Source organism: Drosophila tropicalis, unplaced genomic scaffold (assembly GCF_018151085.1).
Source record: "Drosophila tropicalis isolate 14030-0801.00 unplaced genomic scaffold, ASM1815108v1 contig_443, whole genome shotgun sequence".
NCBI classification, from domain to species: domain Eukaryota; kingdom Metazoa; phylum Arthropoda; class Insecta; order Diptera; family Drosophilidae; genus Drosophila; species Drosophila tropicalis.
In genome coordinates, this window is record NW_027172907.1 from 5,167,536 (window position 1) to 5,195,487 (window position 27,952).

Genomic DNA, 27,952 nt, shown 5'->3' on the forward strand with positions numbered 1-27,952 from the left:
TAATCCTTTACATAATGTTATATTTGTACAGTACATAAACATTATCTAATTATGTTTTAGCTTTAAAGAGTGTTTTCGATGTATGTATGTATGACATGGGGATTTTGGATGATTTTCTTTGTATCTTTTTTTGTGATTTTATTTATTTATTTATTTTTTTTTGACATATTTTGGGAACTGAATTTTCTTTTGGATTACGTATGAACTATGTTTATAGGTATATTAATTGGTTTTAGATTTCAATTCCGATACCGGTTTCGTCTAATTTCGTTTCTGTTTCGGTGATTGCAAGAGGTTTCCATCAACTAAATAACAGTTAATTAACATGGTTGTCGATAAGGCAAATAATGATTATGTGTGGGTGAGTGTTGGGCAATGCAAAAAGTTGTGGTATTGTTTTTGTTTCTTTGTTTTGTTGTATCGTTTGTCTGCAATTTATTAAACCCTAAAAATTTGTTTACAACTAAAAAACTATGAAATAAGCTTAAAAATTGTTTAAAAATATGTTTAATATGTATATATATATAAATATATAAATATATATATATATACATGTATATAGTCATGATACTACAAATGAAATCAAGTTTGGGCAAAATTAATCAATCAATGGGCATCACTTTTGCAGTGTTATAAAATACTAAAAAGTTAACAATTACAAAAAACTGTTCTTTGTGAGGGAAAATTTGAGGGTGGAGGAAGGGAGAAATGGGTGCGCCCCTAAAAAAACGGGGCATTCCACTTATGGTCTAGAATGGTTATTACAATATATAGTTGTTTATATATATATATATATAAATCTTCAATTACTAGGAGCTTCAAAAATTCTTCTTCGCTTCATTGTATTATCATTTATTTATTCTTCATGTCCTTCTACCTTGTTTTCTTGATTTCGTGTGAAAAGTTTTAAAAGTTAAATAATTAATTAAGAAAAAAAACAAAAAAATTATGTGGGGAAAAACTACTAACAACTTTTGTTTGTTTTTAGTTTTGCAGGGAAGAGGGAGATTGATTCTTGTTCTGTTCATTTGTGGTTGTTGTTTGATTTTCTTCTTGTTTTTGTATAATTAGGTATAATTTATAATTAAATTGTATGTAATTATTGTTTACAATAAAGATAATTAATAATTACGTGTTTATTTAATGTTGGTTTTTTTTTTTTGCTGCTTGTTGTTGTTACTATTGTTTAAATTGTAAAATTACCTAATCAAGAAAAAAAAAGCCATAAAAATAAAGTTGCTGTTGTTGTTGCTGCTGCTTCTGTTGCTGCTGCTACTGCGGCTTTTGCTTTGTTTTTAGTTTGTCCGCCAGGATTTAATTAAACCTTAGGCCTTCCAATTGTTCTGGCGACTTCCACCCGATCCACTTGGCTGTTGTGGCGGTATCATTTCCAGCAGATATTGACGTTGCAGCTCAGCAGCCCGTTGTATATCTGCCAAATTGGTGGCATTAGTCGAGTTCTTCGATGATCCGGACGAAGAGCTGCTCTTTTTGTTGTTATTGTTGAATGCTGTAAACGAAATAAACAGGAAACCCCATTTAGAATTTTGAGATGATTTCTACAATGTAGTGTACTCACCTGCCACTTGTGCCGCCTGTGCCATGGCCACCTGATAGGAATACAATAGAGGTGCAAATTGCATCATATGCTGCGGACTGGCACCCAGACCCTGTCCAAGAACTAAACAGATGGAGAAGGAAGGTATAAGAATACATGTGATGGATTGTAGAAAAGGCGAGGGGATTATACCTCTAAAAAGCTGCTGTTGGAACGCTTGCATGGCAGCCGCTGTGGCTGCTGGTGACGTGTTGCCTAGAGCTGCTGCTGCTGAACTATTGGCTGTCGATGAAGAGGCACCAAAGTTACCCAATCCACCGAGTGCCGCCAAATTGCCCAGTTGACTGAGATTACCCAGACTGGCTAAACTGTTGATATTTAGGCCACCCATGCCACCCAATGCACTGAGATGAGCTGCCGCTGCCAGCGTGGCTGCTGAATAGTTTTGCGCCTGCTGTTGCTGTTGGTCACGTTGTTGTTGTTGCTGCTGCTGTTGTTGTTGCTGCTGTTGTTGCTGGTGCTGTTGGTGCTGGTCGTGACGGTCATTGCGCGATGAACGCGATGATGTGGGTGTCGCTGGCTCATGATGATGCGCTGCGGTTGGTCCTGGACTGAGTATACCAGCTTGTTGGGCAGCAATGGCTGCAGCGGCAGCTGTAGCAGCGGCTCGCGACGAACGCGACGACGCACTGGACGGCGGCGGTGTTGGCTGACTTTGTGGTGGCGGCGGTGTGGGACGTGGAGCTGGCGTTGGCGTCTGACATTTGGTTGGTATGACAGTGACTGAGGGCGGTAGATTGACCAAAGCAGCCGCTGCTGAAGCATGCGTCGCTTGCAATTGTTCACGTTCGCGCTGCAGAGCCTGCTGATGTTGTTGATGTTGCTGATGCTGCTGATGTTGCTGATGCTGCTGCTGATGTTGCTGTTGATGCTGCTGATGCTGTGAAGACGACGACGCAGAAGGGGCGGCATTCGAGATGCTCGTAGCAGACACCGTTACCGAATTATTGGACGAACTGTGCGTTTCCACTGGCGATGGTGTACTCTGGCTGGCCAAACGCTGCTCAATCTCCTGCTCTTGCTGCAGAGCCTTGACAAACGCCTGCTTCAGTCGATTAGTATGTTCCGCCTTCAAAGCCTTTTTCACATTCGAGGTGACACACTGCTCACAAATGACCTTGGGATCCTTGTTGGCTATAAGTACATACAAATAAGAAAAGGCCTCTTTTAGCTGATCATGTATCGAGGTACTTACTCTGCTTCTCCCATTTCCAGACGGGTGTAAAATCAATTTTGCACTGTGCACAACGGAATGGAGCGGCCACAGCATTCGCCTTCTTATTGACAGTCAGATAATCGACAACAGTCTCCAGACCCAATAGATACACAAAATCTGTATTACTGGGATTGGGTATAAAGTGCATCTCTGGTGGCGGTGGTTTTGGTGGAGGAATCTAAAGTAAAATATAAATCAAAAGAATGAAATTCTCTTTCTCTCTCTCTTTTTTTTCATTTTACTATCTGTCTCTGTCTTACCTGTAGCAAAGTCTTTTCCAGTTGCTTCCGCAAAGCCATTTTGGCAGCTGCCTGCCGTTGAGCTGGTGTCTGGGCATCATCGCGTGGTGTTGAACGATCATTCTATAGAAAAAAACAAAGATGCATGTGTAAATTAATGAATACAATCATCAAGAAGGAGTCGGTGGAGAGAAGCAGACATTTAGTTCTAATAAATAAGAATTTGGCTGTCATATATTTACCTTCAATTCGTTGAGCTGATGATTTTGATGCGTTTGATTCATGGGCGGAGCCGGTGTTATGGAAACAGAATTGCTTATGGTCCCAGGTACCTTCGAATTATCCGAAATATTAGGCTGCATGTTTTTTTTTTTTTTTTTGGTTTTTTTTTTTTTTTTTTGGTTTTAAAATGTTTTTTTTTTTTTAAATAGGATAGCGATAAATACAAGTGCAGCAAGGAGGTAGAATAATATACAAAAAAAAATGTTGCGTTTAGTAGTTTCAATTAGTTTTTGTTACATATGAATTACGACAGAAGACGGAAGAAAATTTATGAGACGACAACCTCGTGTGTGACACAATACAGAAAGAAAACTAACTTTTCCTGTGACTACTATTTTCTTATTTCAGACTGACATTCCAATACTGTGTTTCCTATGTTGTTAAAAGTGACAGGAAATTGTAGTAAGTAGGATTTATCGATATCAAAATCAGCTAAATTACAGAGGAGCTTTAGATTTTTTATTTGGCAAGTTAATTTCTATTGGAATTTAAACTATTTAAATAAAGGTATTTATATAAGAAAGTTTGAGGCTGAGATCATGATGGGTCTCTAAATCTAGCATAGTAAAAAGTGAATTTGTTAAGGATGGTCTTTCAGTTTAATTAAATAATTTAGAAATTCATCCTGTTGTTTAGTGTTGTAAGAGTGCAAAAAATATTTAGAAATTCATTTTGTTGTTTAGTGTTGTAAGACTGCAAAATATATTTTTTATCGATTTATAAAACTGTTTTTATTGAAATGCCTATTCATCTGTCACACAATGTCGTCGTCTAGCCTAGTAGCCAGGCTAGTAGTCAATTAGTTGATTAGTGTTTGGTGTTAGTGTTAAAAGTGTTTATTTTGTTGGTGGTAAGCGTGAGTTTTTTTTTGTGTGTTGTTGGTGCTTGGATCAGAAACCGTGAACGTGAATATATATATATACGTACATGTGTAAGTATATATAATAATAATAATAGATGTATGTATGTATATATAAAAGGGGGGAAAGGGAAAAAAACTCGGCGCTTACGGCAACGATTACATTACAATAACTCACATTGCGTGCTTTCAGACTGGAAGGCGGCGCCGATGTTGGTGTTATGGTCACCGACGGCGTTATGGTGAGATTCGGCAGATTGGTGCGTGGCGGCAACGCGCTCGATCGATGCGACGATGATGTGGCGGGCGTTATTGTGGTACCGGCAGCTAGTGTTGCCCCCGCTGGCAGCGAGGATCTTGGTGGCGGGAGTATCGAATTGCTATTAATGCTATTGCGCTGATTAGATCCAATGCCAATGCCAACGCCAACACCAGTGCCGCTTAGAGCAGCTGCTGCTGCAGCAATTGCCGAGGCAGTGGCCGCCGACGCTGAACTAGAACTGCCAGTCCGACTATTTGTGGCACTGAAACAAACAAAAGAATATTGGGGTAAGTCGAATAATTTGTTAAGGATAGAAGGACTTTACCTAATGCTAACGGCTGCTGCACTGCTACCCAAACTATTACGTCCTTTACCATGGGCTGGCAGCGGCAATGCCGATGTTGGGGTCACACTCAATGATCCCTTTGATGTGAGGGCAGCGGGTATGGCAGCCAATGGATTATTTGGTGACACACTGGTCGGTGTGACCACTAGATTCTCCTTCATTACCTGCTGTGACTGTTTAAGCTTTTTGAGTAGCATCAGTTTCGTTTCCTCGTTACGTAAATCCTGACGCAATTTCCGTAAACTTTTCTCACGCTCTTTGAGCTCTGCATGGGATAACTCTTTGATGGGTACATAGGGCGGCATCTCTTCATCATCTGTTTCTGAATCAATATTGCCATTTTGTTGACGTCCGTTTGTTCGAGCTGGTAATAGAACAATATCTGGAGCCTCTGCATAGGATTTGGGTTCAGTGCGTGGCCGTAAAACACGACGCTGAACTTTATTCTCATCGGGTGCGCTAACTGGCGCTGCTGCGGTGGCAGAAGCATTTGGGCCATCTGCCACTGACGCAGGGACAATATGAATATTGCTATTTGTGTTAGTGTTGTTGCTACTACTACTTGTAGTTGTGGTGGTGGTGGTGTTAGTGTTGGTAGTGGAGCTACCATTGCCCGTGGTGCTTGTTGTTGAAGAGCTGGAGGTGGAAGAGGACACTAAGCTGACTGCTGCTGGTGGTGCAGGCGTTATGGTCAATCCCGCATTGTTAGCTGTCAATGCACGTAAATCTCGATTACTTAACGTTGCACTTGTGGTTGAAGACGTTGTCGCCGCTGCCGCCGTCGTCACAGACGCTGCCGCTGCTGCAGTAGCTGATCCTCCTGTTGTTGCCCCCGCCGTCGACGTTGTTGTAGTTGACGGTGGTGGAGCCGGCGTTATGGTTAACGCCGGATCACGGCCAGAACCCAAACTCAAGTCGACCACATCGTCGACCTCCATTTTGGCCATTTTCGCTCGTCGCGTCGTCGTGATTTCGTATCTTGGGCAACTGCAAGAAACAGAGATGAAACAAATAAACGAAAAATTAGAAAAGGACCAAAAAACCAACACAACAAAAGCAGAAATGTGAATGGGTTTAATATGGGGGAGCACAGCAGTTCATAGTTCAGTTCAGTTGAGTTCAGTTAAGGGTTGAAGGGTCCTTTTTATTCCTTGCTGTTTTTCGTTTTGCAGAAACCGGAAGTCAGACAAGAACTGTCTGCTGACTGGTAACATGGTAACCCCCAACTAAACAGCAGTTTGCTTTTACACATTTTAAGCAAGTTTTTTTTTTCTTTTTATTTTCGCACTGGTCTGGTCTCTAGCTCCCTTTTTTTTATTTCCGTGTAAGCATATAATAAAGATATCCTGATTTCCAAATTTATTTAGACAACGACCTTGTCTGAGTAAAATGATAGCCTCAATCATTTTAAGTTGAATCTGGTGCAGGAACCCGACCCACGACCCAACAGATCAGAAAACGGTGGGAAAAATAGAGCTGTATGTACATACATACATATGTACATATTTATTGTCTATTTGTTATCTATTTAGTTCCTATTTCATTTCCATTTAAGGTGTTATCAATGGCTTAAAACATGAATATCTTCTTATTTGGTTCACACTGTAAATGTAAGTTATACTAAATCGAATATCATTGCTACTCTTTGATACCAGTTGTTCATATCTGTATCTATCCATCCATCTACATACATATGTACACATACATAAGTATGTACATATGTATGTGTGTATGTATATAGCATTTGCATGTTTGTATGTACATATGTATGTATGTATGTATATGTTTGTGTTGTCTAAGACTGTGACTTCTTTCCACATGCAAGTCACGTTTTTTCATTTTAGCAAATTTTCGAAAGAAGAAAAATTTACATGAAAACAACAAAGTGAACAACAACAGCAACGCAAAGAAAGGTTGTTTAGCGGGGGAGGTAACGAGAGAAAGAGCGAGAGAGATAGATACAAACATTTACATAGGAGAAAGAGTGAATGAAGTAAAGTAGGAGGAGGATTGGGAGGTGGACAGGGGTCATGCAAAACAGAAGTAAATGTTTTTAGTACAAGGAGCGCAGAACTAACACACAGCAGCCCACAGAACGCACACACACACACAGAGACAGCGAGAGAGAGCCAGTCAGCCAGCCAGCCACCACACAAGACACGTGAGAGTGAGAGGTGAATAAACTTTTCAGAGGCAACTTAACTGCAACAACAACAACAATAATGCACCTGTTCAGCCGCCTATCAAATAAGAGCCAAAGGGGAAGGGAACAACTGCGACAGGGAAATTGTAGTCAATAAAAAGCATTTAACAAGCCCAGAGCGCGGTAACAACAACAATAGCAACAAGAAGGCACAAACAATAACTGTCCAATTAAAATGATATAAATGTAAACGGGCGGCCATTTCCTTCAAACGGGTGGCAACGCTGCAAAACCCAGTGAAAAAAAACGAGTCAAAGAAAATGTACATAAATATATGTATGTATGTATATATGTACATATACGTATATGTGTGTGTGGCACATTTTGTGTGGACGACAAAAGAAAAGCGCATCAAATAGCATTTATAATTGTTAAGCAGCAACAATAACAACAACAGCAAAACGAAGAAAAATGCGAACAAGTTCATATTGTTATTGGTGTTGTTGCTGTGTCCCCAATGTGCTGTAAATTAACTCGCTTTGAAAGTTGGCACAAACACAGACACACATGGAGCAAAGCTTACTCGTTTGTTTTTTTTTTCTTCATTTATTTAGTTTTTTTCTTCATTCTCCCCTTTAAGAGGCTGTCGCCGAAGTCTCGTTACTTTCGACACTTGTGTCGTCATCAGATTGCGCGCTACTTTAACAGAACACAGCAAGCAAACTGCTGCCCCTGCCATCGCAGCCGCTGCCGTCGTCGCTGTCAATGCTTTGGCTCTTTTACTATCGCTTGCGCTTGCACAGTGGGAAGATAACCAGACTCAAATTGGTGAAAAATTTATATGTGTATGTGTATGTGTGTGTTTGTGTTTTCGTTTTTTCTTTCTGTGCTGTTGACTCAAAATATTAGAGCATTTATGCTAAACGTTCATTAACAGTTAAACAATTACAAAGATGGTTAAAAATAGCGTAGCAAATATTTGAAACGATAAAAATGAAACTGAAATATTTTATATTTGATATTTAATTGGAGTGTAATACACACCACACACGCACAAACACACAAACAAAGGTGATTGTGGTAAAAACAAATACATACATAGAATCTTGTATTAAAATTATTTGTATGTATTGATTATTGAGAAAAAGGAGATTTACATCAATTTTAGGTTTTATTGTTTTTATTACAATAAGCATTAATTTTGTTCCACTATGCTTAGATTTGCTGTTGTTTATTCGAGGGATATCTTTGATGGCGTATGTATGTACATATGTATGTATGTGTGTGTGCTTTCATGATTGTCAATTTTTTGTTCTGGTTAAAATGATACAAAACATTTAAAACATTTAATATACATAAATGCTTTTTAATGCATAAATATAGGGAATCATGAACCACACAATATAACGACAAAAAAGCCGGTCGTTAGGTCGGTTAGGTCTCCCTTTAGTCCCCCTTTTTTATGCCTTGAACCAAACACACTCACACACGCACACACGTTGTCATCGTCGTTGGCCGTGAAATAAAAGTTTTATCGATTAATTGTGCTGAATGACGACGACAACGACTGCAGCAGCAGAGGCAGCGACGTTGACGTTCGATGGCTTTTTATATGAGCTGGAGCTGGGACTAGGACTAGGGGCGGGAGCGAGGGGACTTAAAGGGAAGCAATAATTGTGTTTAATAGTGCGCTAAATGTATTTCAATTAGCATTCAAAGCTTTTAGGGTTTAGTGTTTGTTGTTGTTGTTGATATTGTGTGTCAAATGAGGTTACAAGTGATATCAGTGGCGTGTGATGAGCAGATTGCTAGTTGGGGTTGGGGCTGGGGGTAAGGGATGCAGCATAAAGTCAAAGGTCAGGCCTACTCCTTTTGCGCGCTTACTAGAAAAATACTAAAGAAGTCACATCTCTCAAGCGGAATATAACAGATGACGACAACGCAAAAAAAAAATGGGAAAAAAATGCAAAGAAATAAGGTTAAATCAAAAGTACAGTTGTGTACATAGCGCGGCGAGCAGCAGCAGCAGCAGGAACAACAACAACAACACAAACAAAAGCAAAGAGTCGCCGCAGCAGCAACAACAACAACAGCAAAGCAAAAATGTGTTTGAGTGCGGCGACGGCGACGACGACGTTGGTGAGAGCAAAAGAGAGCACAGAAAGACAGACCGACAGAGAGAGTAAGACAGATACAGGGAGAGAGCGAGCAAGAGAGAACACGTCGCACATACGCGACGACAACAAAAACTGAGACTATAGAGAGATGACTAAAAGGAGAGGACGGACAGAAGAGTGAAGAGTTGAGCGCACGGCAGCTGCGGCTGCGACAGTTAACAGACCCCAAAATGGGTTTGGGGGGTGGTGGGCGTTAATAGGGGTTAGCCGGGCCACCCATACAACCAACCACCCTTCCACCCACACACAACAACAACAATAACAGATCCTAACCTAATACTCCCCCTTCAACCATAACATCCTGTTTCTAACCTTTACCCCACCCCAACCATCTTTCATCATCGATTTGCATATTAGTTGGAGACCATCGAGATTCATCTCCCTCCCTTTCCCAGACAACGCAGATTCCTCCACCCACTCGCAATTGATTTTGTTTGTTTCTTTAATACCAACGAAAATAAAAGAAGAAGAAATTAATTTCAATAAAATGCAAGGCAGAAACAAAAACCACAAAAATAACAGAAAAAAAAATTTAAGAATTATCAAAACAAATCGCAGCTCAGCAAACAAACATACAACTTCGACATTATAAGAAATGCGCATATCTTATGGCTATGCCCATTGTACATAAGTCAGCCAGTCAGCCAGCCAGCCACCACGCGGGGAGAGAGAGAGAGAGTAGAGGTGGTCTGCCATCTCCTCCCCTGCCACAGACATGCGGCTGTCCATGCTGCCCGTGGCCTGGCAGCCCGACTGACTGGTGTGTGTGTGTGAGTGTGAGTAGAGAGACAGAGAAAGAGAGTAAGAATGTGTGACTGAGTAAGAGAGCGCACGACTTGTTATACATATGTATGTATGTATATAGGTAGCTTGTATATAGAAAAGTATATGCATATATATATATATATATGTATCACCCAAACCCCAAAAACCCATTTGAAATGCCATCTACCCCCCTACACACAAAAACACATAGGACCACCCCCCACCCCCTAACCAAACACTACTCCATTTGGGATTGTTGTGGGAGGTTCTGCGGTGCAGCCGCAGTGAGAGTTGAGGGCGGTCGGGTCTCTATGCAGGATGATACAGGCCAGGAGGTGCTGAGAGGGCAAGATGTGGGGTTACGTTGGAAATAGGGAAGAAGATGATGATGATGATAAGGGCGGGTAGTAGGTTGTGGCTTTTCGCAATGCATTTCTAAGCCTTGTGACAACACAAAACATACAAAGTTTTGCATCATTTGAAACTAAATATGAAAAATACGTTTCAATGACATCATATTTAATGCATAACTATTTGTATGTATGTACATACATATGTTCATATACATATGAATATGTAAATTTTTTCTATTGATAAGCAACACAGAACCGCGTGGCAGGAAAGGCACTGAATGTAGATTGCCGCCCCTTAGAGATCTTGCTTGCCCTTCTGCAGTCTCAAGAAACCATTTTTGATATCACTTTCATAGGATTCATAGTTCCTTTATCAAAGGTCAACATCTCTCTGATGCCCAAGTGTCTTAGAGACTGACTACAATATCAATAAGCCCTTACATACTATGTGTATGTGTGCCTGTATGTACATATACACAGTTGAAAATGTGATGTCATTTCGCATTTTTGTATTTTCCAAAACTTTTTCATTTTATGGCATTCCAATTTAAATGGGAATCCACCTAGTAAAATGCTTTCACTCAAGTCCTTGTCCTTGACAGAGTACTTTATAGACAGACATCTATTAATTTATTGCCACAAGAGAATATATAAATTCATGAGTATTCATTTAGTGAGTCTTGAGAAACGAATTTAAATCGATGTTGACATTTGTTGAAAATTTATTTGCGAGCTTCCTTGCCCCACACATTTTGTTTAGTTTGGATACATATGTAGATATATTTATTTATCTTTAATTGACAAAAAGAAAGGCAACTAAGTAAGTGTCATTCTACATTCTACAGCTGTTTTTTCGTTCGGTTTTGCAGTTTTGTTTCTGCTTCTTGGCTCGCGTTTTTCTTTTGTTTTTCATTTTGTGTTGACCAGCCAACAGTCAGCCAGTTAGCCAAGTCCAAGCAGTGTTGCCAACTAAATAAATACATAAGAGAGATGAGATGAGATGAGTATATATGTATATATATATATATATATATGTGTGTGTGTATGTTTATATGTATGTACTACCTCCTAACCTAAGCATAGCAACAACAAAACAATGCAAAGACCAGCTAAAAATTAATGACTTTCAAAAACAGGTTTCCCCCTGTTGTTGTTGTTGATGGCTGGTACTGCTGCTGCTGCTGCTTCTCTTACTCTCTACAGCAGAGTGAAAAGAAAAACAACAAATAAAATGAAATGATGTTTAACATAATATTAATGTATGCATAAAATGTAAATACATACATTTTCATATACACTGATAATGTCCTTAAAAATCTTAATTATGAGTCAAACCAAAACAAAACTGAAAGTTTAAATATTTTTAAAATTTTTTTTTATATTAAATAGCAAGTTCAAAAGTTCATAAAGAATAATTCGCAAAAGTCATAAATTTAAGATTTCATTCAAATTTCTTAATTTTCATAAATGTTTGCAAAACAATTGCGATGCATTTAGAGAGAGCATTTTCCCCATTTTTGGTATGTAAGTTGGATTCCTAATCTATACATACATACATACATACATACATAAATACTAAGCAGTTTAAAAGGTAAAATATAATTCTTGCCGGAGAAAACTAATCTCGAGTCCTTTACCCTGCACTTGACTAATTATTTTCTGTTTTATGTATGTACAAATATTTGTGGCTTGTATTCGTGGAGAAAGTTTCGTTTCAAACAAAATGATTTACTTAGAAAAGTTAAACTTGTATTATGTTTTCAAGTTTCAATAAAAAACAATTGAAATACATATTAGGTTTAATTAGGTTTATTGTTCATTCGTTCTAATTTATAACTTCGGTATTAACTTTTCACTGTGAAAAGTTTTATGACATGAATTTAAACTACCCAAACTGTAGAACGGTGACGAAGAGGAGGATGAAAGGTTTTATTCATTATTTTGAATCGAAACTGAAATATTTGTAAACTGCATTAACTTTTCCAGTAACTGTTGTATTGATTTTGGACAGGTTTAAAGGGAAAACATATTATACATACAAGAAGTTGAAGAAACTTTTATTTTCATTAATTAAAACGATTTCTGTATATGTATATTTATTTATCGAATAGTTGATGGACAGGGGGTAATCCTTTTGACCTTTTTTGTTATGGCCTTGGGTCGGGTATTTAGGCACATTATTCATGCAAATTTTCCAAGTTAGCTGAGAAAAGTATCTTTACATAGGAAACCCTGATTTGTTCTACATTTGTGAAGTGTGTGTATGTGTGTGTTGAGATTGATAATAGATTTTGCAATATTTACAAGAAAAATAATATGAATTACACACACATTCATAAATATACATATGCATGTATGTACATAAATGTATCTATGTATATACATACATAATTAATGGCATAGTTATTGCTGTTGTTGTTGTTGTTGTTATCGTTGTTCCAAATTGCAGTTCTCAGTTGGCTTGCAGAGCTGTCGCCGACTTTGCGCTTCTGCTCTTGCCCTCCCCCTTGGTGCAACTTACATACAAATGCACATACTCTCCCCTCTCCATCACCCTGTGTTGATCCAGCACCGGTATGGCCTGGTATGGCCCCTGCCCTCTTCCTCTTTTCTCCTGGCTCTTTTCTCTTCTCTTTTTGTTACTCATTCATTCAACATCGTCTTTTGCCATTTGTTGTTGTATATAACCATCCATGTCTATCTGTATATACGTACATACATACATATATATGGTACATACATATCTTTCTGTGTGTTTTCACTCGCACACCCAACAACAACAACAACAACAAACACACACATACATAGGCAGGCAATGGGTTCAACTTGTATATATGTATGTAAAAGCAAACCGACTCCGTGTTGCTGCGCGCCGCTTCGGACGCCTCTGCTTTTGTCTATCCAACCGTGGGTCTCCCTCACTCTCTCTCTTTTTCCGTACATATGTATGTACATATATGTATATGGTATATAAACATACATATGTATGTTTATTTGTGTGTGTGTATCAGAAAGGCCAGAAATCTATTTATTGCAATATCAGCAAATACATTCATATGTACATGTGTATGTACATATTTGGCATATTTAAAAACTTAAAAAAAGACGTAAAAAATTCTTAACTGTTTTATTATAGCCAACAAGAAGAAGAACAGCAACAACAACAACAGTAACAACAATCCTTTTGGCTGCATTTGTTCAATTTGCTTTTTGGAAAAATTCCACTTAATCAAGCAAATTACCAACGCGTCGCAGTCGCTGTCGACGTTGACGTCGGCAGCATGTTGCCATTTGTTGGTTTGGGGCTTTTTTCTTCTCATTTTCGGCTATTTTTAGTCGCTTTGCGCTTTACCTTTTTTCCTTTTATTGTGTGTTGTTGGCAAAACATCAAAAACAACAGCAAAAACAGAAAAAAAGGAAGACGAAGAAAAAAAAAAAACACAAAATTTAATGCTATATGAAAATGAGAAGCTCGCACGCGTTAAGAATAACCCTAAACAAAAAAAAAAAACACAAAAAATAACACGTAAAAAAGGTAAGGCATAAAAAATAAAACCAGTTAGTCGATACTCACTCACTCTCTCTCTTTCACACACACACACACGCTGAGCAACGCTAATACTCTGGCCACAAACGAAAAAAATTTCATTCAGTGGAAGAGAAGAAAGAAAGCACAAAATATCCTCTCACGCTCTCCCACCACAACCCCACCATCCGCTGCAGCACCACCGTTAATGTAATTGCAAACGCAACACCAAAAACACAAAAAAAAAACTATCGATCGCGTATATCGATATGCAGTACCGCTTATCAAAAGTACTTAGTCAATTGCCTCTCAAACATGGTCAACATGACAACTCATACACACATAAAATAAACTTCAGCCTTGAACTAAACACACACATAAAAGGTTACTCTTATATACAAATATACTAATTAAACATGAAAATATATTCGTGATATTTACATACATACATGGTGCTTCTATGTACACTAATTGCATCTTGGCACGCATACACATACATACTTCCATACACACACATATGTATGTACAAATGTATATGTACTAAGGAGAGAGGAAGGGAATGCGGGAGAGAGGTAGGAGCAAGCAAAGGGTCGCACGGGACGCTATATTATTATTTTATCCCCAAGAAGAAAGTTAAGAAGAAAATACATACAAACATATGTACATATGTAAAAATATTTATGCATACATATGTACATATTAGTATGTATATGGTGATTAGTTTAACAGGCAGACAACGGGGTGGTGCATTATTACCTAAACATAGTTGTACCTTTACTTTAAACTAAAGTAACTACTTTGTTAGTTTAATTTCAAATCGCCCTTTCGCTGGCTCAGGGGACTTTTCCTCGCATTATGTAAAACATTTAATTTCTTGCTTTTTTATGGGTTATTTATTTGATTTGTAATACTTAAAATTCCAATTGCATGAGACTCAGCGACTTGGAAATAGATATAGAAATAAACTCTACCTATTCTTGTTTATGGGATACACATAGGTTTATATATTATAAATTATAAATAAAATGAATTGTTCTTGCTTTAAATATGTAATTGTCATTTACGGAATATCCATCGAAACTAAATAATAATAGACCAAAAATGGGGGAAATCACCAATAATTATAATTATTCTTGCATCAAAATGAAAACCGGGGAAATTTGGCAAATTAACCAATAAATATTTTACCCCTAAAATCTTTTTATTGATTTATGTTTTTGGAACTCGTTTTTTGTGCATTAATACATGTGTGTGCAAATACATACATGCATATACATACATATAAATACAACATATGTACATACATACAAACATACAATAACAATTCAAATTTAATAAAATAACAGAATTTCAAATGAAATATTCATTTATACATATGTATATGCATACTCATATACATACATATATATATACATATACACATTTATATAAACAATGTCTAATCGCAGAAAAAAATTTCATAGACGAACATTTTAGTCAGAAGTTTGAGTATTTGTATTTTTGTTTTGCGATTATTCTTAATTAAGAAATTTAATTCTAAAGAAAACTATTGTTGCCGGTACAAAGATATTCTATTTATGTATATATGTATGTATGTATACACATACATATATGTATATTTTTTATTCACTTGCAGTTGTGAATTTAGATTACAAATGTTGCTTAGTCATTTGGGGCCGACTGCTGTGTTCATACATATAGATGGGGGGAGAGAGAGTATAAAAAAAGCTTGACATTTTTTTGATAAGGTTTTTTGGATAATACAAATTTCAAGAAGAATGTGGTGGGCAAAGAACGTAGAGAACCATAGAGATGAGAAAACAACACAGTTGTTGTGTTGCCTGTGTGTGAGTGTTGTGCCTTGGGGTGTTTAAATTGTCGAACCCTTGAATTTGGTCCATTCAATTTTTGATGTAAAGTATGTATGTACATATATACAAAGGTATAAGCACATACAAATATATGTATGTATACTAGTATGTTATACATACATATGTACACGTATGTAAATGTTCTGATGTGTGTGTGTGTGTAAAAAGTACGTATAAAAATAAATGCCAGCAAAAAAAAAAAACAAGCGGAAAAATATATAAAGTAAAAGAGAAAACATTCTGTTTTCTAGCTCACTAGCTGCTGATAACGAAAGCGACACTTACAAAACGCACCTACATACATACATACATACATCTCTATATACATACATACATGTATATGTATTTGTATATATGTACATATACACATACTTATGCATATACACTTGGAGAAAACTCTATTGTAAATATATGCACAAACACGACAAATCTCTCGCTCATTCACAAATTCACAACTTTTATCTTTAACTATAAACTTTTATCGATACTAAAACAATTTCTAATTGAGCAAGCAGCCTTATCAGAGCTTTTTTTTTTTTTTTATATTAAGTTACTTCCATGTAATTTATGGAAGGATTATTTGGCCTTCCCGTATCGAACGGGTTAACGCCACAGCGAAACTTATCAGAGCTTTAATTATTGATTAAATGTATATGTATATACATACATACAAACATATAGAATAGATTTTAAGCTTCCCATTGTTCACGATATTTTGAATGCCAAAATTGCATAGAAATTTGAAATTTGTCGTCGACAACATACAATCTTATTACATAGGGCAATGAGTCGAATGAATCCATTCGAATTGAATCCAAACGAAATAAATGACTGTGAATGTTTGTACTTGTCAAATCTCAAAAATAAAACAAATACCAACTATTATAATCAGAATTAGCATTCGAATTTCAACATAGCAACACTCATTGTCTTATATTATTATTCATTCAATTCATTCTTTTCGAACATTGTTAACTTAATTTTACATTGCTCGCTTGTAGAAACATTCAGAAATCGAGTTTTAAGTTGAAATAGTTTCGTCGTCCACTCTGACCAAAAAACGGAGGGTTGATACGAATTCCTCATTGTCTTTTTCCCACGGTGTATTTCGTTTTTTTCACGCTTGTTGTTGTCCGCATTGTTAGGGCTACACAAATCGGTATACCATATGAATCATAATAATAATAATAATTTTTAATGATGATTTACAACATTTGATTACTTTATTACGATATCTGGACAGGGGGCTGGAGGGGGGAATGGGAGAAAGTGGCGGTGACCGTATGGTAAAATAAATAAATAGAGAGAGAGGGAGCATTAGCAAGAATAACAGTTAAAACAAAGGGGCGATGCTGCTGCTGGTGCAACAACAGCAAAAAAAAAAACAATAAAAATACAAACTATTTCAATTTTTTCATTTTTTTATGCGCTTGTTCTTATTTTGCACTTAATGACGTGTAACGAACAAAAAAAAAAAAAACGGGCGCGTGTTTGCTGTTACCTCTCCTCTCTTTTCTCTTACTAGTTTGTTCTCTCTATTTGTCTCTCACTTGAGTTGTGTATGTGTGAGGAGGAACATTTATGCCCACATAAGTATGTACTTAAAGCATATGCGTGTGAGCGAGATGGCATAGTCTTTGAAAAGAAAAAAAAAACAGGTAAAAATAAAGGTAAACCAAAAAAAAAAGCAACAAAAAGCAGCTTTGCCACTTTTTTTCGTTATGGCTTTTGTTTTTGCGTGAAATGGCTTAAATTGGCTTTATTATAATGATTATTATAATATGCACACACACACACATACATATGTGCATACATACAAACACACTTGCTATACATGTGAATGTCTCTATACATAAGTAATTAGTCAGCAGCAAGAAAACAAAAAGAGTTTTGCATGAGGTTTTGACCATGAAAAATAAGCACAGAGAGAGTGAGAGAGAGATAGAAACAGAGCACCATCGAAAAGGGGGAAACGAGAGGAAAGAAATAAATGCACAAATTATTGCTTAGTCCAATATTTTTTCTCTTTTAAACTTTAAAGTAAATATATACATACATGTAAATACTTGGTGCTTATGTTGGGAGCATATAAAATTTTTTCCTCGCCTTCTTCTTCTTCTTCCTCTGACGCACATTGGTCACATTTGTTTGTATCAAACTAAATTTGACAGTCATTTCATGGTTAATACAAAATAAAAGGATCAAGATTTAACAGTTCAACTTTTCATTATTTCGAATAAGTCGGTAATAGAAATGTAGACAAACAATAGTTCTATTACTATTCCCTTTCAATAAACCGATCTTTATATACATACATATACTTTGACTAAATTTTTCCTGTTGTTTTAATGAAAATAAAAGTGTCGGAAAAGAGGAAGGGTGGAGTGGGGGAATATAAGGGCACAATCATAAGACATATCACACAACATAAGCATTAATCTGGTACTTATTAGAATACTTTTCAAATAAAGCTTAATGTGCATACATTACTTAGATCTGCATAGATCTTAGAAAAAAACTGTCAAAAATTATTTGGGAGCTATGTTTAATACATGTTAAAGTTAATTAGAATACTTATAAGGATAACTTTACCTCAAAAAAAGAGTTTTTGTTTTGGGTTGTCCTAGGTCGTGAACCAGTTTGAAACAGTTTTGGGCTATTTTCTGATAAACAGTGTCAATCTTGTCTAGTCTAAGAATGTTAACAATTTGAAGCACTGTGCAACGGCGACGACAACGAAAAATGACAATGCAGTCGACAACGTCAGACATTGCAGTCGGAGTCGCAGTCGCAGTAACAGAAACAGCCAGCGAATAAACTGCGACGCAAGGCAGTTAGATAAACGATGACACGAGAGACAGACAGACAGCTCTAGTAGCCAGCCAGTGGAGAAACAGTAAAAGCAACTGCAATAACAACAAGCTAGGGTAACAACAAGGAAGTGGCTGCAACACACACACACACAGAGAGAGAGAGAGACCATACATATGTATATAACAACTGTGTATCTGTATCTATGCCAGTTGAAACATCTTCCTGTCTTCAACTTGTGAAGCACATTATTTGTATGTTAATTCTAGGGTATATAATATTCGGTTATACCTCGCGCTTTCCTGACTGCATCTGGCCAAAGAAAAGTTTTTAAAAGCCAGCCGACTCATTTAAACGGTCAATTGCCTCGCGCTACCAAAGAGTGTATGAGAGGAGTAAAGAGAGAGAGAGAGAGAGAGAGTGAAGGCAAAAGAGATGAAACACAAAAAACAAAAACAATTCTCACCTAAACAAAACTTGGTATGCGAAATTAAGTTTTTTTCTTTTTGGGGCAACGTTTGTGTAATACCCTACTCACAAGATTATCAAGTTGTTCAGTTAACTTTTTATACGGAATACCATCTTTCCTTTTTCTGTGTATGATATTCACAAATTGCCCAATTTATGCATGTACTAAACAAAATGAACAAAACAAAAATAAGAATTAGAATTTAAGAGATCTATAGAAAACCAAAAAAACGAGACAGTGGAGCAGTGCCAGCGAAATAAACAAAACGAAAATAACCAAACAATTATCAATAAATCAATAAAGACAGCTATATATGTATACATATACATACATACATGTACATACGTATGTATATTAAAGTTTTCTAAGAGTGGGCGTGGCACGTTCTCAAAAGCAATGCTCCCCCAAAAGACCTGTTATCAAAAGGAAAGTTAGCGAGATAGTGAGTTTCAATATGTGACAAATTATTTTTATTTATCTGAAATGAACTTTAAAGATATTTTTTTCCATTTGGACATCCCCCCAGAATCAAACTTTATTTTGATTTGACTCATTGTTTGCCCGCTTTTCATATATAATATTAAATTTCAAATGTTTTTAATTAGGAATTTCGTGTGGGTGAGTGAATGTGAGTGAAATGTAATACGAAAATCATGTTCATTTGGCGGGAATATTCAAATTTTGTGTATAAACTCTTGTTCCATTCCATTGTAATGCAACCTCTTAAACCAACCTCTTGGATTCAAATTCACGAGTCTGAGTACATCTAGCTCTTATAGTCTTCGAGATCTAGGACATAGAGCTCGATCGACTTGGCTCGCCTAACATTTTGGCGACTGTAAAATACCTTTTAAAATCTAAACGCAGAGTGAAAATCTGAATTGGCCTGGACCTTTTGGAAATAAACAAATATTGCGACCCCCATCTCACCACTTGCTACTATCGCGATTGTTTAAAGTTAATCTTAAGTTCTAAATGGAATGGGCATAGAAATTATTTAGTCAATTGTGGATTATGCCCTAAAGGACCACAGATTTCCAATAAATTGGAATAATTGTCATTTGTCCGGGGTTTTTTATTTTTTATTAGCCTGTTAAAAAAACTGATAAAATATATGCAAAGTAGTAGATGGGCCAACTGTAGGGTACTACTGAGCCAGCAGCAGCAAGTTAGTTAGTTGGAGTAGAACGCAAACAAAAGTATAAAAGGTCAATGAACTTAGTTTTCAGTTTGTCTTATTTGTGTGTGTGTGTGTGTGTGTGTATCCAATTTGTTTGTATAATAGAAGAAAAAAGAAAATTTATTTTTCATTTAGTACAAGAAGATTTAACTAAAAATTTACCTGTACTAATATAATAGACTAGAGAAAGTGGCCAATTGATTTTTCTTTTCTTGCTGCTTGGGCTTGTTCTTATTCTTGACGTAACACGTCCTCGAATGAATAAAATGCTGAATGGACTGAGTGCCTGCAGGCACGCAATGCTTGAAGTAAATAAAATGAATCTATATAGAAAATAAAACAAATATAAAGATTGAACAAGTTATTTTACTTAATGCGTAAAAGCAGCGAGTTTTGTTTTCTGGGCGGGTCTCAAAAGAAAAACAAAAAAAAAAACCTTTAAACTTGTCTCAGACGTAAGAGAAACGGAAGGAAGTAAGGAATGAAGGGTGAAAGGTGGAGCAAAACCTTATTTTTCTTCTTCGCCGTCCGTGACAGCCTTTTTGGGGTTTCAACCAACTCCCACCCCCACCACCCCTCGCACTACACTCCACACCCTTAGGGTAACTGGTGCTTTTTTTCGAGTGTTTTGTGTGTGTATCTAGAAATATTTTATGCAGGCGGCAACAACTGGAGTTGGATCACCGCCGGGTCGGAATGTGGGAGGCATTTTAAGGTGGTGGGGAGGGGTACAGTTTACCTGCATATAAGACACATGCTTTCCATAATTGTCAAACGCGCAAAATCAAAGTGCACCACCAGCCGCACCCCACCTCCCGTCCATTGCCCACTCTGTCTCTCTTTCACTTCTCCTTCTTCATCATCACTCTCTCTCTCTCCCCTCCGACTCTCACGCATGCAAAATGTGGCAGGCAGCCGCCTCTAGGTACAGTTATGCTGGTAAATTGATAGTTTGGTTTGGGTACAGTTGAACCTAAGCTGGGCTAGGCTAGGCTACCCACCATTCATCTATCTATCCATCCATATGTATACATATGTTTGTCTCTTTGTGTGTGTGTGTGTGTGTGCGTAGAGCCGCTAATTGCTTTCGCCCCTGGTCAATGGGCAAATTTTGTGCATTAAAACATTTTGCGTAATATTTGTGTGTGTGTGTGTGTGTGTTGTCGCTAAAACTAATTTCCTACCTCTTTTTCACTCTCATAATATGCAATATGTTATACACATACATGTGGACATATACATACATATATTACGCAACTATTGATAGGTAAAATGGATTGTTTTTAGTGTGTAGGTGTGTATGTGTGGTGGCTGGTAGGATCCATCTGCTAACGTAACAACAGATTTGTGCCACTCCAAAAAGCAAAAGGTGGTGCTTGCTGCACACACCCACCAACCCAACCAAAATACAGTATGAAAATCCACTCAAGCATACTGAAAACGGACGACCACACTAACAGCAGCAACAACAACAACAACCCCTATAAACCCGCCACGTCCCCATCCTCTTCCACCCACCAATATAGAATGGAAGAGAAAGAGAGGGAGAGAAAGAGAGTCGTGTGAGATATTTACTAGAGAACTGCACGAATATATTCAAAATATCTATAACCAAATAAAATTAGATAGGGCAAACAAACGAAATTAAATGTATAAATGAACGAATCATTTGATAATTCATTCATTTTTGTAGAAGCTTGGTGAATAGAGATCCTAAGCCTTCTGAGCGCCAAAAGATGACGGTTCGGCGGAAACTTAGCTCGAAATTATGGTTAAACCCCAAACAGACCTGGAATGGTTGAAGAAGACTATTCATTGGTCTCTGTCATTTCAATCGGTTCATCATTTGTCCAATTCATCCGTTCGATACATTATGGGAGACTAATTATCTCAATGTACTCCGGCATACAAAAATATATATCGCGAAATATAATTGGCATTGGCACTTATGATTATTGAGAATTCCAGTACAGTATCACATTATACTTTCATTATTAATTACTTTGTTCTTTTTTTTGTTGCGACCTTTTGTTATCCCAGCGCTTTTTGATTTCCTTTTGTTTCCAGTTCTAAATATAAAACAAGGTGGATAAATCACAATATTTTACGCTCATCTCTAACCTCTATTATCTCGGTCTCTCTCTCTCTCTCTGTCTGTACTATCTCAAAAACAACTTGCAACCAAACGTAACCCATTCAACTGTTGTTGCTGCTATGGCGGCAGTTTTCGGCATCGACGAGAGCCTCCTGCCGCCCGGATATTATATGCATACTTGAACTATGCGGAGAAGGAAGGAAATACAAGCGATCGAAGCTGGTGGGTAGGGGTGAAGCATTGCAGGACCGTGGGCAGCGGGGGCCCTGGCTCCTGTGCTCTGCTCTGTTCTGTTCTTCTTCTTCGTTGTCGTCGTCGTAGTCCTGTCCTGTGCTGTGCCTGGCATTGCCTGTTTTGTATATGTATCTGTTTTTGCATGGCTCCTCTTCTCTTCTGGGGTTTTATGTATGTACATACAAACACATGCACACACACATTCTTCTATAAATATATATACATATACATATACACATACAGCTGCTGCTGCTACTGCTTCTGTGCCGTTCATCGTTTCGGGCATTTTACAGAGAGAGAGCCACAGAGTTGCGACCAGACCAGAAAACCTTAAACCTCCCACCTCCGACCATCCATTCATCCATTTTGTGCGCCACCCACAACAACAATGCAAAACGTCTGCATTTCAACTAACGCCACCCGAAAATACACACACACAAACAAACGTTGTCCCGGCACCAACGCAATGCCATTTTCCCTCTCTCTCCCCAAAAGCTACTTCTTTGCCATTCCATTCTTTAACCTCAACCCCGCCCGCTATTGCAGCAGCCGCCTTTCTCATATTGCCATAGTTGTTGTTGTTGTTCTTGTTGTTCGTTGCCGAAAAAGTTTTATACATAAGCGGAAGCCAACTTCTACTCCTCTAGCCAACCAACCAACCCACCCACCCACCAAACCACCCATCCAACCAGGCAAACGCAACCCACGCGCAACCCATCGCCATCCTTCCCCCACTTCTTCCACTTTCACGTCCACAATTTCAGTTTTCCATCTCCTCTTTTTGTGTTTTTGTGTCCTGTTTAATCGTGTTGTGTGTGTGTGTGTTCTGACACTGACAAGCCGCCGCCGCCTTACCCACGGCTCAAAAAGGAACTCTGAGAAGGAAGAGAGAGAGCGAGAGAAAGAGAAAGCAAGCTCATTACAAAATCAATAAGTCAATTTTCATTTTCTTTTTGTCCGACATCCCTCGACGTGCCTTCCCTTACCACCCCTACACCTTTTCTACTTCTGTCCCACCTTTACACCTCATTAGCATACATATGTATATAATCAATATTTTACAATAAAAAAAATGAGGTCTTCATTTTAACCAAAATGTTTTTATCGATCGAAAACAAATGAAATAAAAATGCTCCCAAAAAAATTAACTATAATTCCGGAAAGGACCAAAAGAGAGACCCAAACACAGGCGGCCGATGAGAAGAAAAAGAAGAAGGCGCAAGAGAAACAAACGAACAAAAAACAACAACAACTGCAACTGGGGAAATTGCATTTTAAGAAAATGGAAAATTACAAACTCAATTTCTAAAGTTACCTGTATTCCAACAACAGAAAAAAAGGTCACCCCGTGTCATTGTATAATACATTGATATATCGTACTTTAGATACCTACATTTTTATGTCTAGGAGACCTACTTGAATTTCAAAGGCTCTGGCTCTTCTATTTCCTATTACTTATCGTCAATGTATGTACCTATGTGTAACTATAAGGGAAATCGATATTAGCTTTAGGAGATTTCTCAATTTACATTAATTAAAAATTCAAGCAAAATTAGCAATAGAACTGCGATTGTATTAGATAAATAGTTAAATTTGTGGTAGTAGTTAGGTTTCCCTTTAAAAGAAAGTTAACTTAAGATTTAATAACTTTCTCTTACAGGTGTAGCGGCATGCATCATCGAGTGGAGCCACATAAGTGAGTGTAGATGAAATTCAAATGAATTTCCATTGTTGGTCAATGAATAGGTTAAAGGATAACCAACAAATTGTTCGTAATAACTTACATAAATGTGAAACCCAAAAATAAATGCAGATTTCATTTTGTATAAATAGGTTAGAGATAGTTTTATATAATAGTTATATGATATGAGAAGGATATACGGGCGAGGGTAAAGAAAGAAATTCGTTTTTAGGATAACATTTCAAAATGTAATTATTGCATGGGAGGGGGGGTAAAGGAGAATTTGATAAATCATTTAATAGATTGGCCATCAACTAATGGATAGTGTGTGTTTGTGATCATTGTTGTTGTCTTTTGTTTTGGCTTAGGCTTAGGCTTCACGTTGACAGTAGTTGCTCAATATAACTACCTTTCTCTCTCTCTCTCTGTCTGTCTCACTTAAAGTGTCTATCTCTCCTCTTTGGCCTTTCCTTCTCATACTCTTTCTCCGTCTCTTTGGTGCAGCAGACGGACGCCGCATGCAACTATTGAAGCATGAACATGCAATTTATGTACACACAAATATATATCCATTTATATATAAATATATATCTATGGAGGTGTGTGTGTATAGATGGATAGGTGTACCTTCTCCTCCTGCTCCCCACACTACTCCATCACCGAAAACTATGAAATACAACAAGCAACTGGAAGGCAGCAGGCAGCAGCAGACTGTACTTTTGATATAAAATCCACTCCAGCCGTATATAGAAATGCAAACACACACACACATATATGTATATACATAGAGAGCAATACTAACATATATAGAAATGGCCCCCTAAAACACCCCACACACCTACCACCCCTCATGCCCCCCTTCTTGCACCCACTAGGAGCCAATGTTTAGTTTTAGTTGCGCTTTAAACTGCATTTCGGCTTGGTTTTCTGTTGCTGTTTCTGTTATTGTTGTTGTTGTTGTAAAACTGTATATACCAGAGAATTGCATGAGAGACGACCAACTGCATGCGAGTATATGTATGTATGTATGCATGCGTGTTTGTGCACAGTGTGTGTGTGTGTGTGTGTGTTATTTCAACAATTCACATTCGAAATAGAAATCCACTAACTGCCAACCCAGACCCCACCATCCATCCCCTTCCACTGTCATCTCTTTATGCTACAAGAGGACTTAAATGGGGGGTAGGGGGCCTTCTCCTACCAAAAAAAAAAAAAAAAAAAAAAACACTATTCCTTTCTTCTTTTATATTTGTCGTTTTGACCCTGATGAAAGTTTTTTGCCTACATAATAAACTAATCCCACCTTAAAGTGGTCAAAATTAAGCAAACTTGTCCAAAATCTGAAAGAAATTCTCAACTCGTAAAAATCGAATATTCATAAGTGACATCGCTTTGTCCCCCCCCACCCCTTCCATGGTTTTCCAATTCATTGGAATTGGAATAGTATGTTTATAAAAGGATTTTCGAGCGTTTTCTATCTTACTTTGGATCTGTGGAGGATTAGCAAAGATTCGATAAGTCAGTTTCAATCAAACAAACGATTTTATAATATCTTCTTCAATTTTTCCAGTAATTTACCTTAAAATTGCCAACTTCAATGAAATTCAGAAATTTATACAGATTGGAGAGAGGGAGAACGAGAGGCGGAATGGAGGCACATCTGTTTTATCGAAAATGCGGGTCTGGGTCGTCCATTGAGATTTTGAGAATGCATAAAAAGGCAGCGCGGTGCGGCGCTGTGGGGCACATAAAGAATGCCAAAATAAGTTTAAAACTAACGACCGTTAAATGCGTGCGGGAGCGTGTGTGTGTGCTGGCATAACAAGTGCGAGAAAGAGCGCAAGAGAGCGTAGGTAAGTTGGGTTATGTATACATACATATGTACATATGTATGTATGTATTTTGGGAGCTTGCAACTTTTCATGCGTTCGTTAACCGGCCTCCAGTTTCAGGCTGCGTAAGTTCCGAAATCATAAGCTTTAGCAAAAGGGGTGTAAGAAAAAGAGAGACAGAGCGAGAGAGCTAAAAGGTAAATTAAAAGATACAGTACACATATGTACAAACATTTAAAAGATTTTTTGATTCAATTAATAAGCGAATGGTCCCAACACCTCCCTCATCATCATCTCTTGCTTCCATTTAATTTGCATAAGCATTATGTCCGAAGACTTGAACTCAAACTCATTCATACTAAATACACACACACACAACAAAAAAAGTGAATAAAAAACACATATGGCATAGATAGCGGGGCATTGGCCACCCCTTCTTCCCATACCCTACTCGAATTATGGGGAAGAAGAAGAAACGTAGCAACCAGCCAAGCAACAAACCGATAAAATGTAAAAAAAAAAGAAGTAGCAGCTGATAAAAAAAAAAAACTGCCTAAGCATGGCGTCACTGAGACAACGCTGCGGCAGCGGCAGCAGCACTAGTAAAAGCTGTAAAAAATTGTCAATATAGGTAAAAAAAGTCAACGTTAACAAACATGGCTTGCAAAAAAGAAGAAAAAAGAAAAGAAAAAAAATGCGCGAGTAATGAAGAAGAAGAAGCCGCCTACGTCAACGTCAGCGTCGACGGCGCTGGCGACCGCAGCAGAGACCAGACCGGTTGAGGTTAAATTGGAATAGTGACAGAGAAAGAGAGCAAGAGACAGCGCGAGCAAGTGAGATGGTAGAGTTAGAGAGGGTTTCAAGAGCATGGAAAAAGTTAGTGGTGTGGGGCAGGAGGAAGTTGGTACTCTCGCTTCAACGTAATGAAAATTTCAGCACAGTTTCGTGACGTGATGTGGGAAATGTGGAGATGATGATATTGATGAAAAGGGAGGGTGGCGCTGGCGCTGATGCTGGTAATGGTATTGGTAAGAGGTGAGTCGGAGGGAGTGAAACTTACCCGCGCGGAGAAAAAGAAAAAAAAAAAAAAGATAGAAAATCCGTTAATCGCCTAGTTGTTGTTGTTGTGGGTGCTGCTGCTGTTGCGGCTGGTTGTTCTGCCTTATTGTTGGAATTAATACTAATTTCTCACTCTCTTTTGCACAAACACACACATACGTACGCACACCACACACACACACACGCACACACTTTTCGCTCGGTCGCTCTCTCTCTTTATTTTGCTCTTTCTCTAATTCACATATGAAGTGCACACAAAAGTTTGTTTTGTTGATTAAGAAATTTCACTTTGCTATTTTTTTTTCCTTTTTTTATTTACTTAAGTATATGCTATGCATCACATGTACTTATTTATCTCCTATATATACATATATTATATATATATACCCGTCGTTAGTGTGTGTGTGCGCCTTCAACACCAATACACTTGCACACCAATGCTGGCGTCGCTGCTACTTCGGCTTCTTCTTCTAGTTGCCTTCTACGGCTTTCCAAAATTTTATATTTTTCACACGCACTTTCTTTTCAGATTCACTTTAAAAAAAAAAAAGAACAAACAATGCAATTAATGCATTTGGAATCGAATTCTAGAATTTTATGATTCTGTGTCGCGTCGAACCGATTGAAGCTTTTAAAAACAGTTTCAAAAATATTCGAGAGCGTTGTTAATTCTACCGCAGCAGCGAAAACAAATATGATGCCAGGCGCTAGAGCTGGGAAAAACATCGATCTGACAACGATACATCGATTTATTCATAGGCATCGAAAATATCGATGTTGCAAACTTCGATACTCGATATATCGCCATCACTAGAACGGAGCAAAACCTATCGGTTAATCGACATTCCGGAGCAAAACCTATCGATTAATCGACATTCCGGAGCAAAACCTATCGAAAATCGACATTTCATTTCATTTATCGTTGCAACTTGCG

The 27,952-nt window shown here is 37.7% G+C and overlaps 1 protein-coding gene across 2 annotated transcripts; it reads right to left on the reverse strand.

Annotated features, from left to right (window-relative positions):
* Nucleotides 1-836: 836 nt before the first annotated feature.
* simj (simjang) lies at nt 837-27,705 on the reverse strand. Of its 2 annotated transcripts, none has more exons than XM_068286311.1 (9): nt 27,020-27,705; nt 4,802-5,809; nt 4,393-4,738; nt 3,316-3,405; nt 3,095-3,196; nt 2,814-3,012; nt 1,751-2,752; nt 1,580-1,681; nt 837-1,510 (listed from the first exon to the last, which is right to left on the reverse strand). In XM_068286311.1, the coding sequence occupies exons 2-9, from the start codon at nt 5,767-5,769 to the stop codon at nt 1,326-1,328; spliced, it is 2,994 nt and encodes a 997-aa protein (XP_068142412.1). In that variant the 5' UTR covers nt 5,770-5,809; nt 27,020-27,705; the 3' UTR covers nt 837-1,325. The 2 variants fall into 2 exon arrangements, with proteins under 2 accessions (XP_068142412.1, XP_068142411.1); XM_068286310.1 differs by having other exon boundaries at nt 3,316-3,429.
* Nucleotides 27,706-27,952: the final 247 nt, after the last annotated feature.

Coding starts and splice junctions, on each gene's coding strand:
- simj (XM_068286310.1), bottom strand. CDS start 5,769: ATGGCCAAAATGGAGGTCGACGATGTGGTCGACTTGAGTTTGGGTTCT. Junction 3,430..4,392: donor CCAGTCTGAAAGCACGCAAT/GTGAGTTATTGT, acceptor AAAAACATGCAG/CCTAATATTTCGGATAATTC. Junction 3,197..3,315: donor ATCAGCTCAACGAATTGAAG/GTAAATATATGA, acceptor TTTTTTCTATAG/AATGATCGTTCAACACCACG.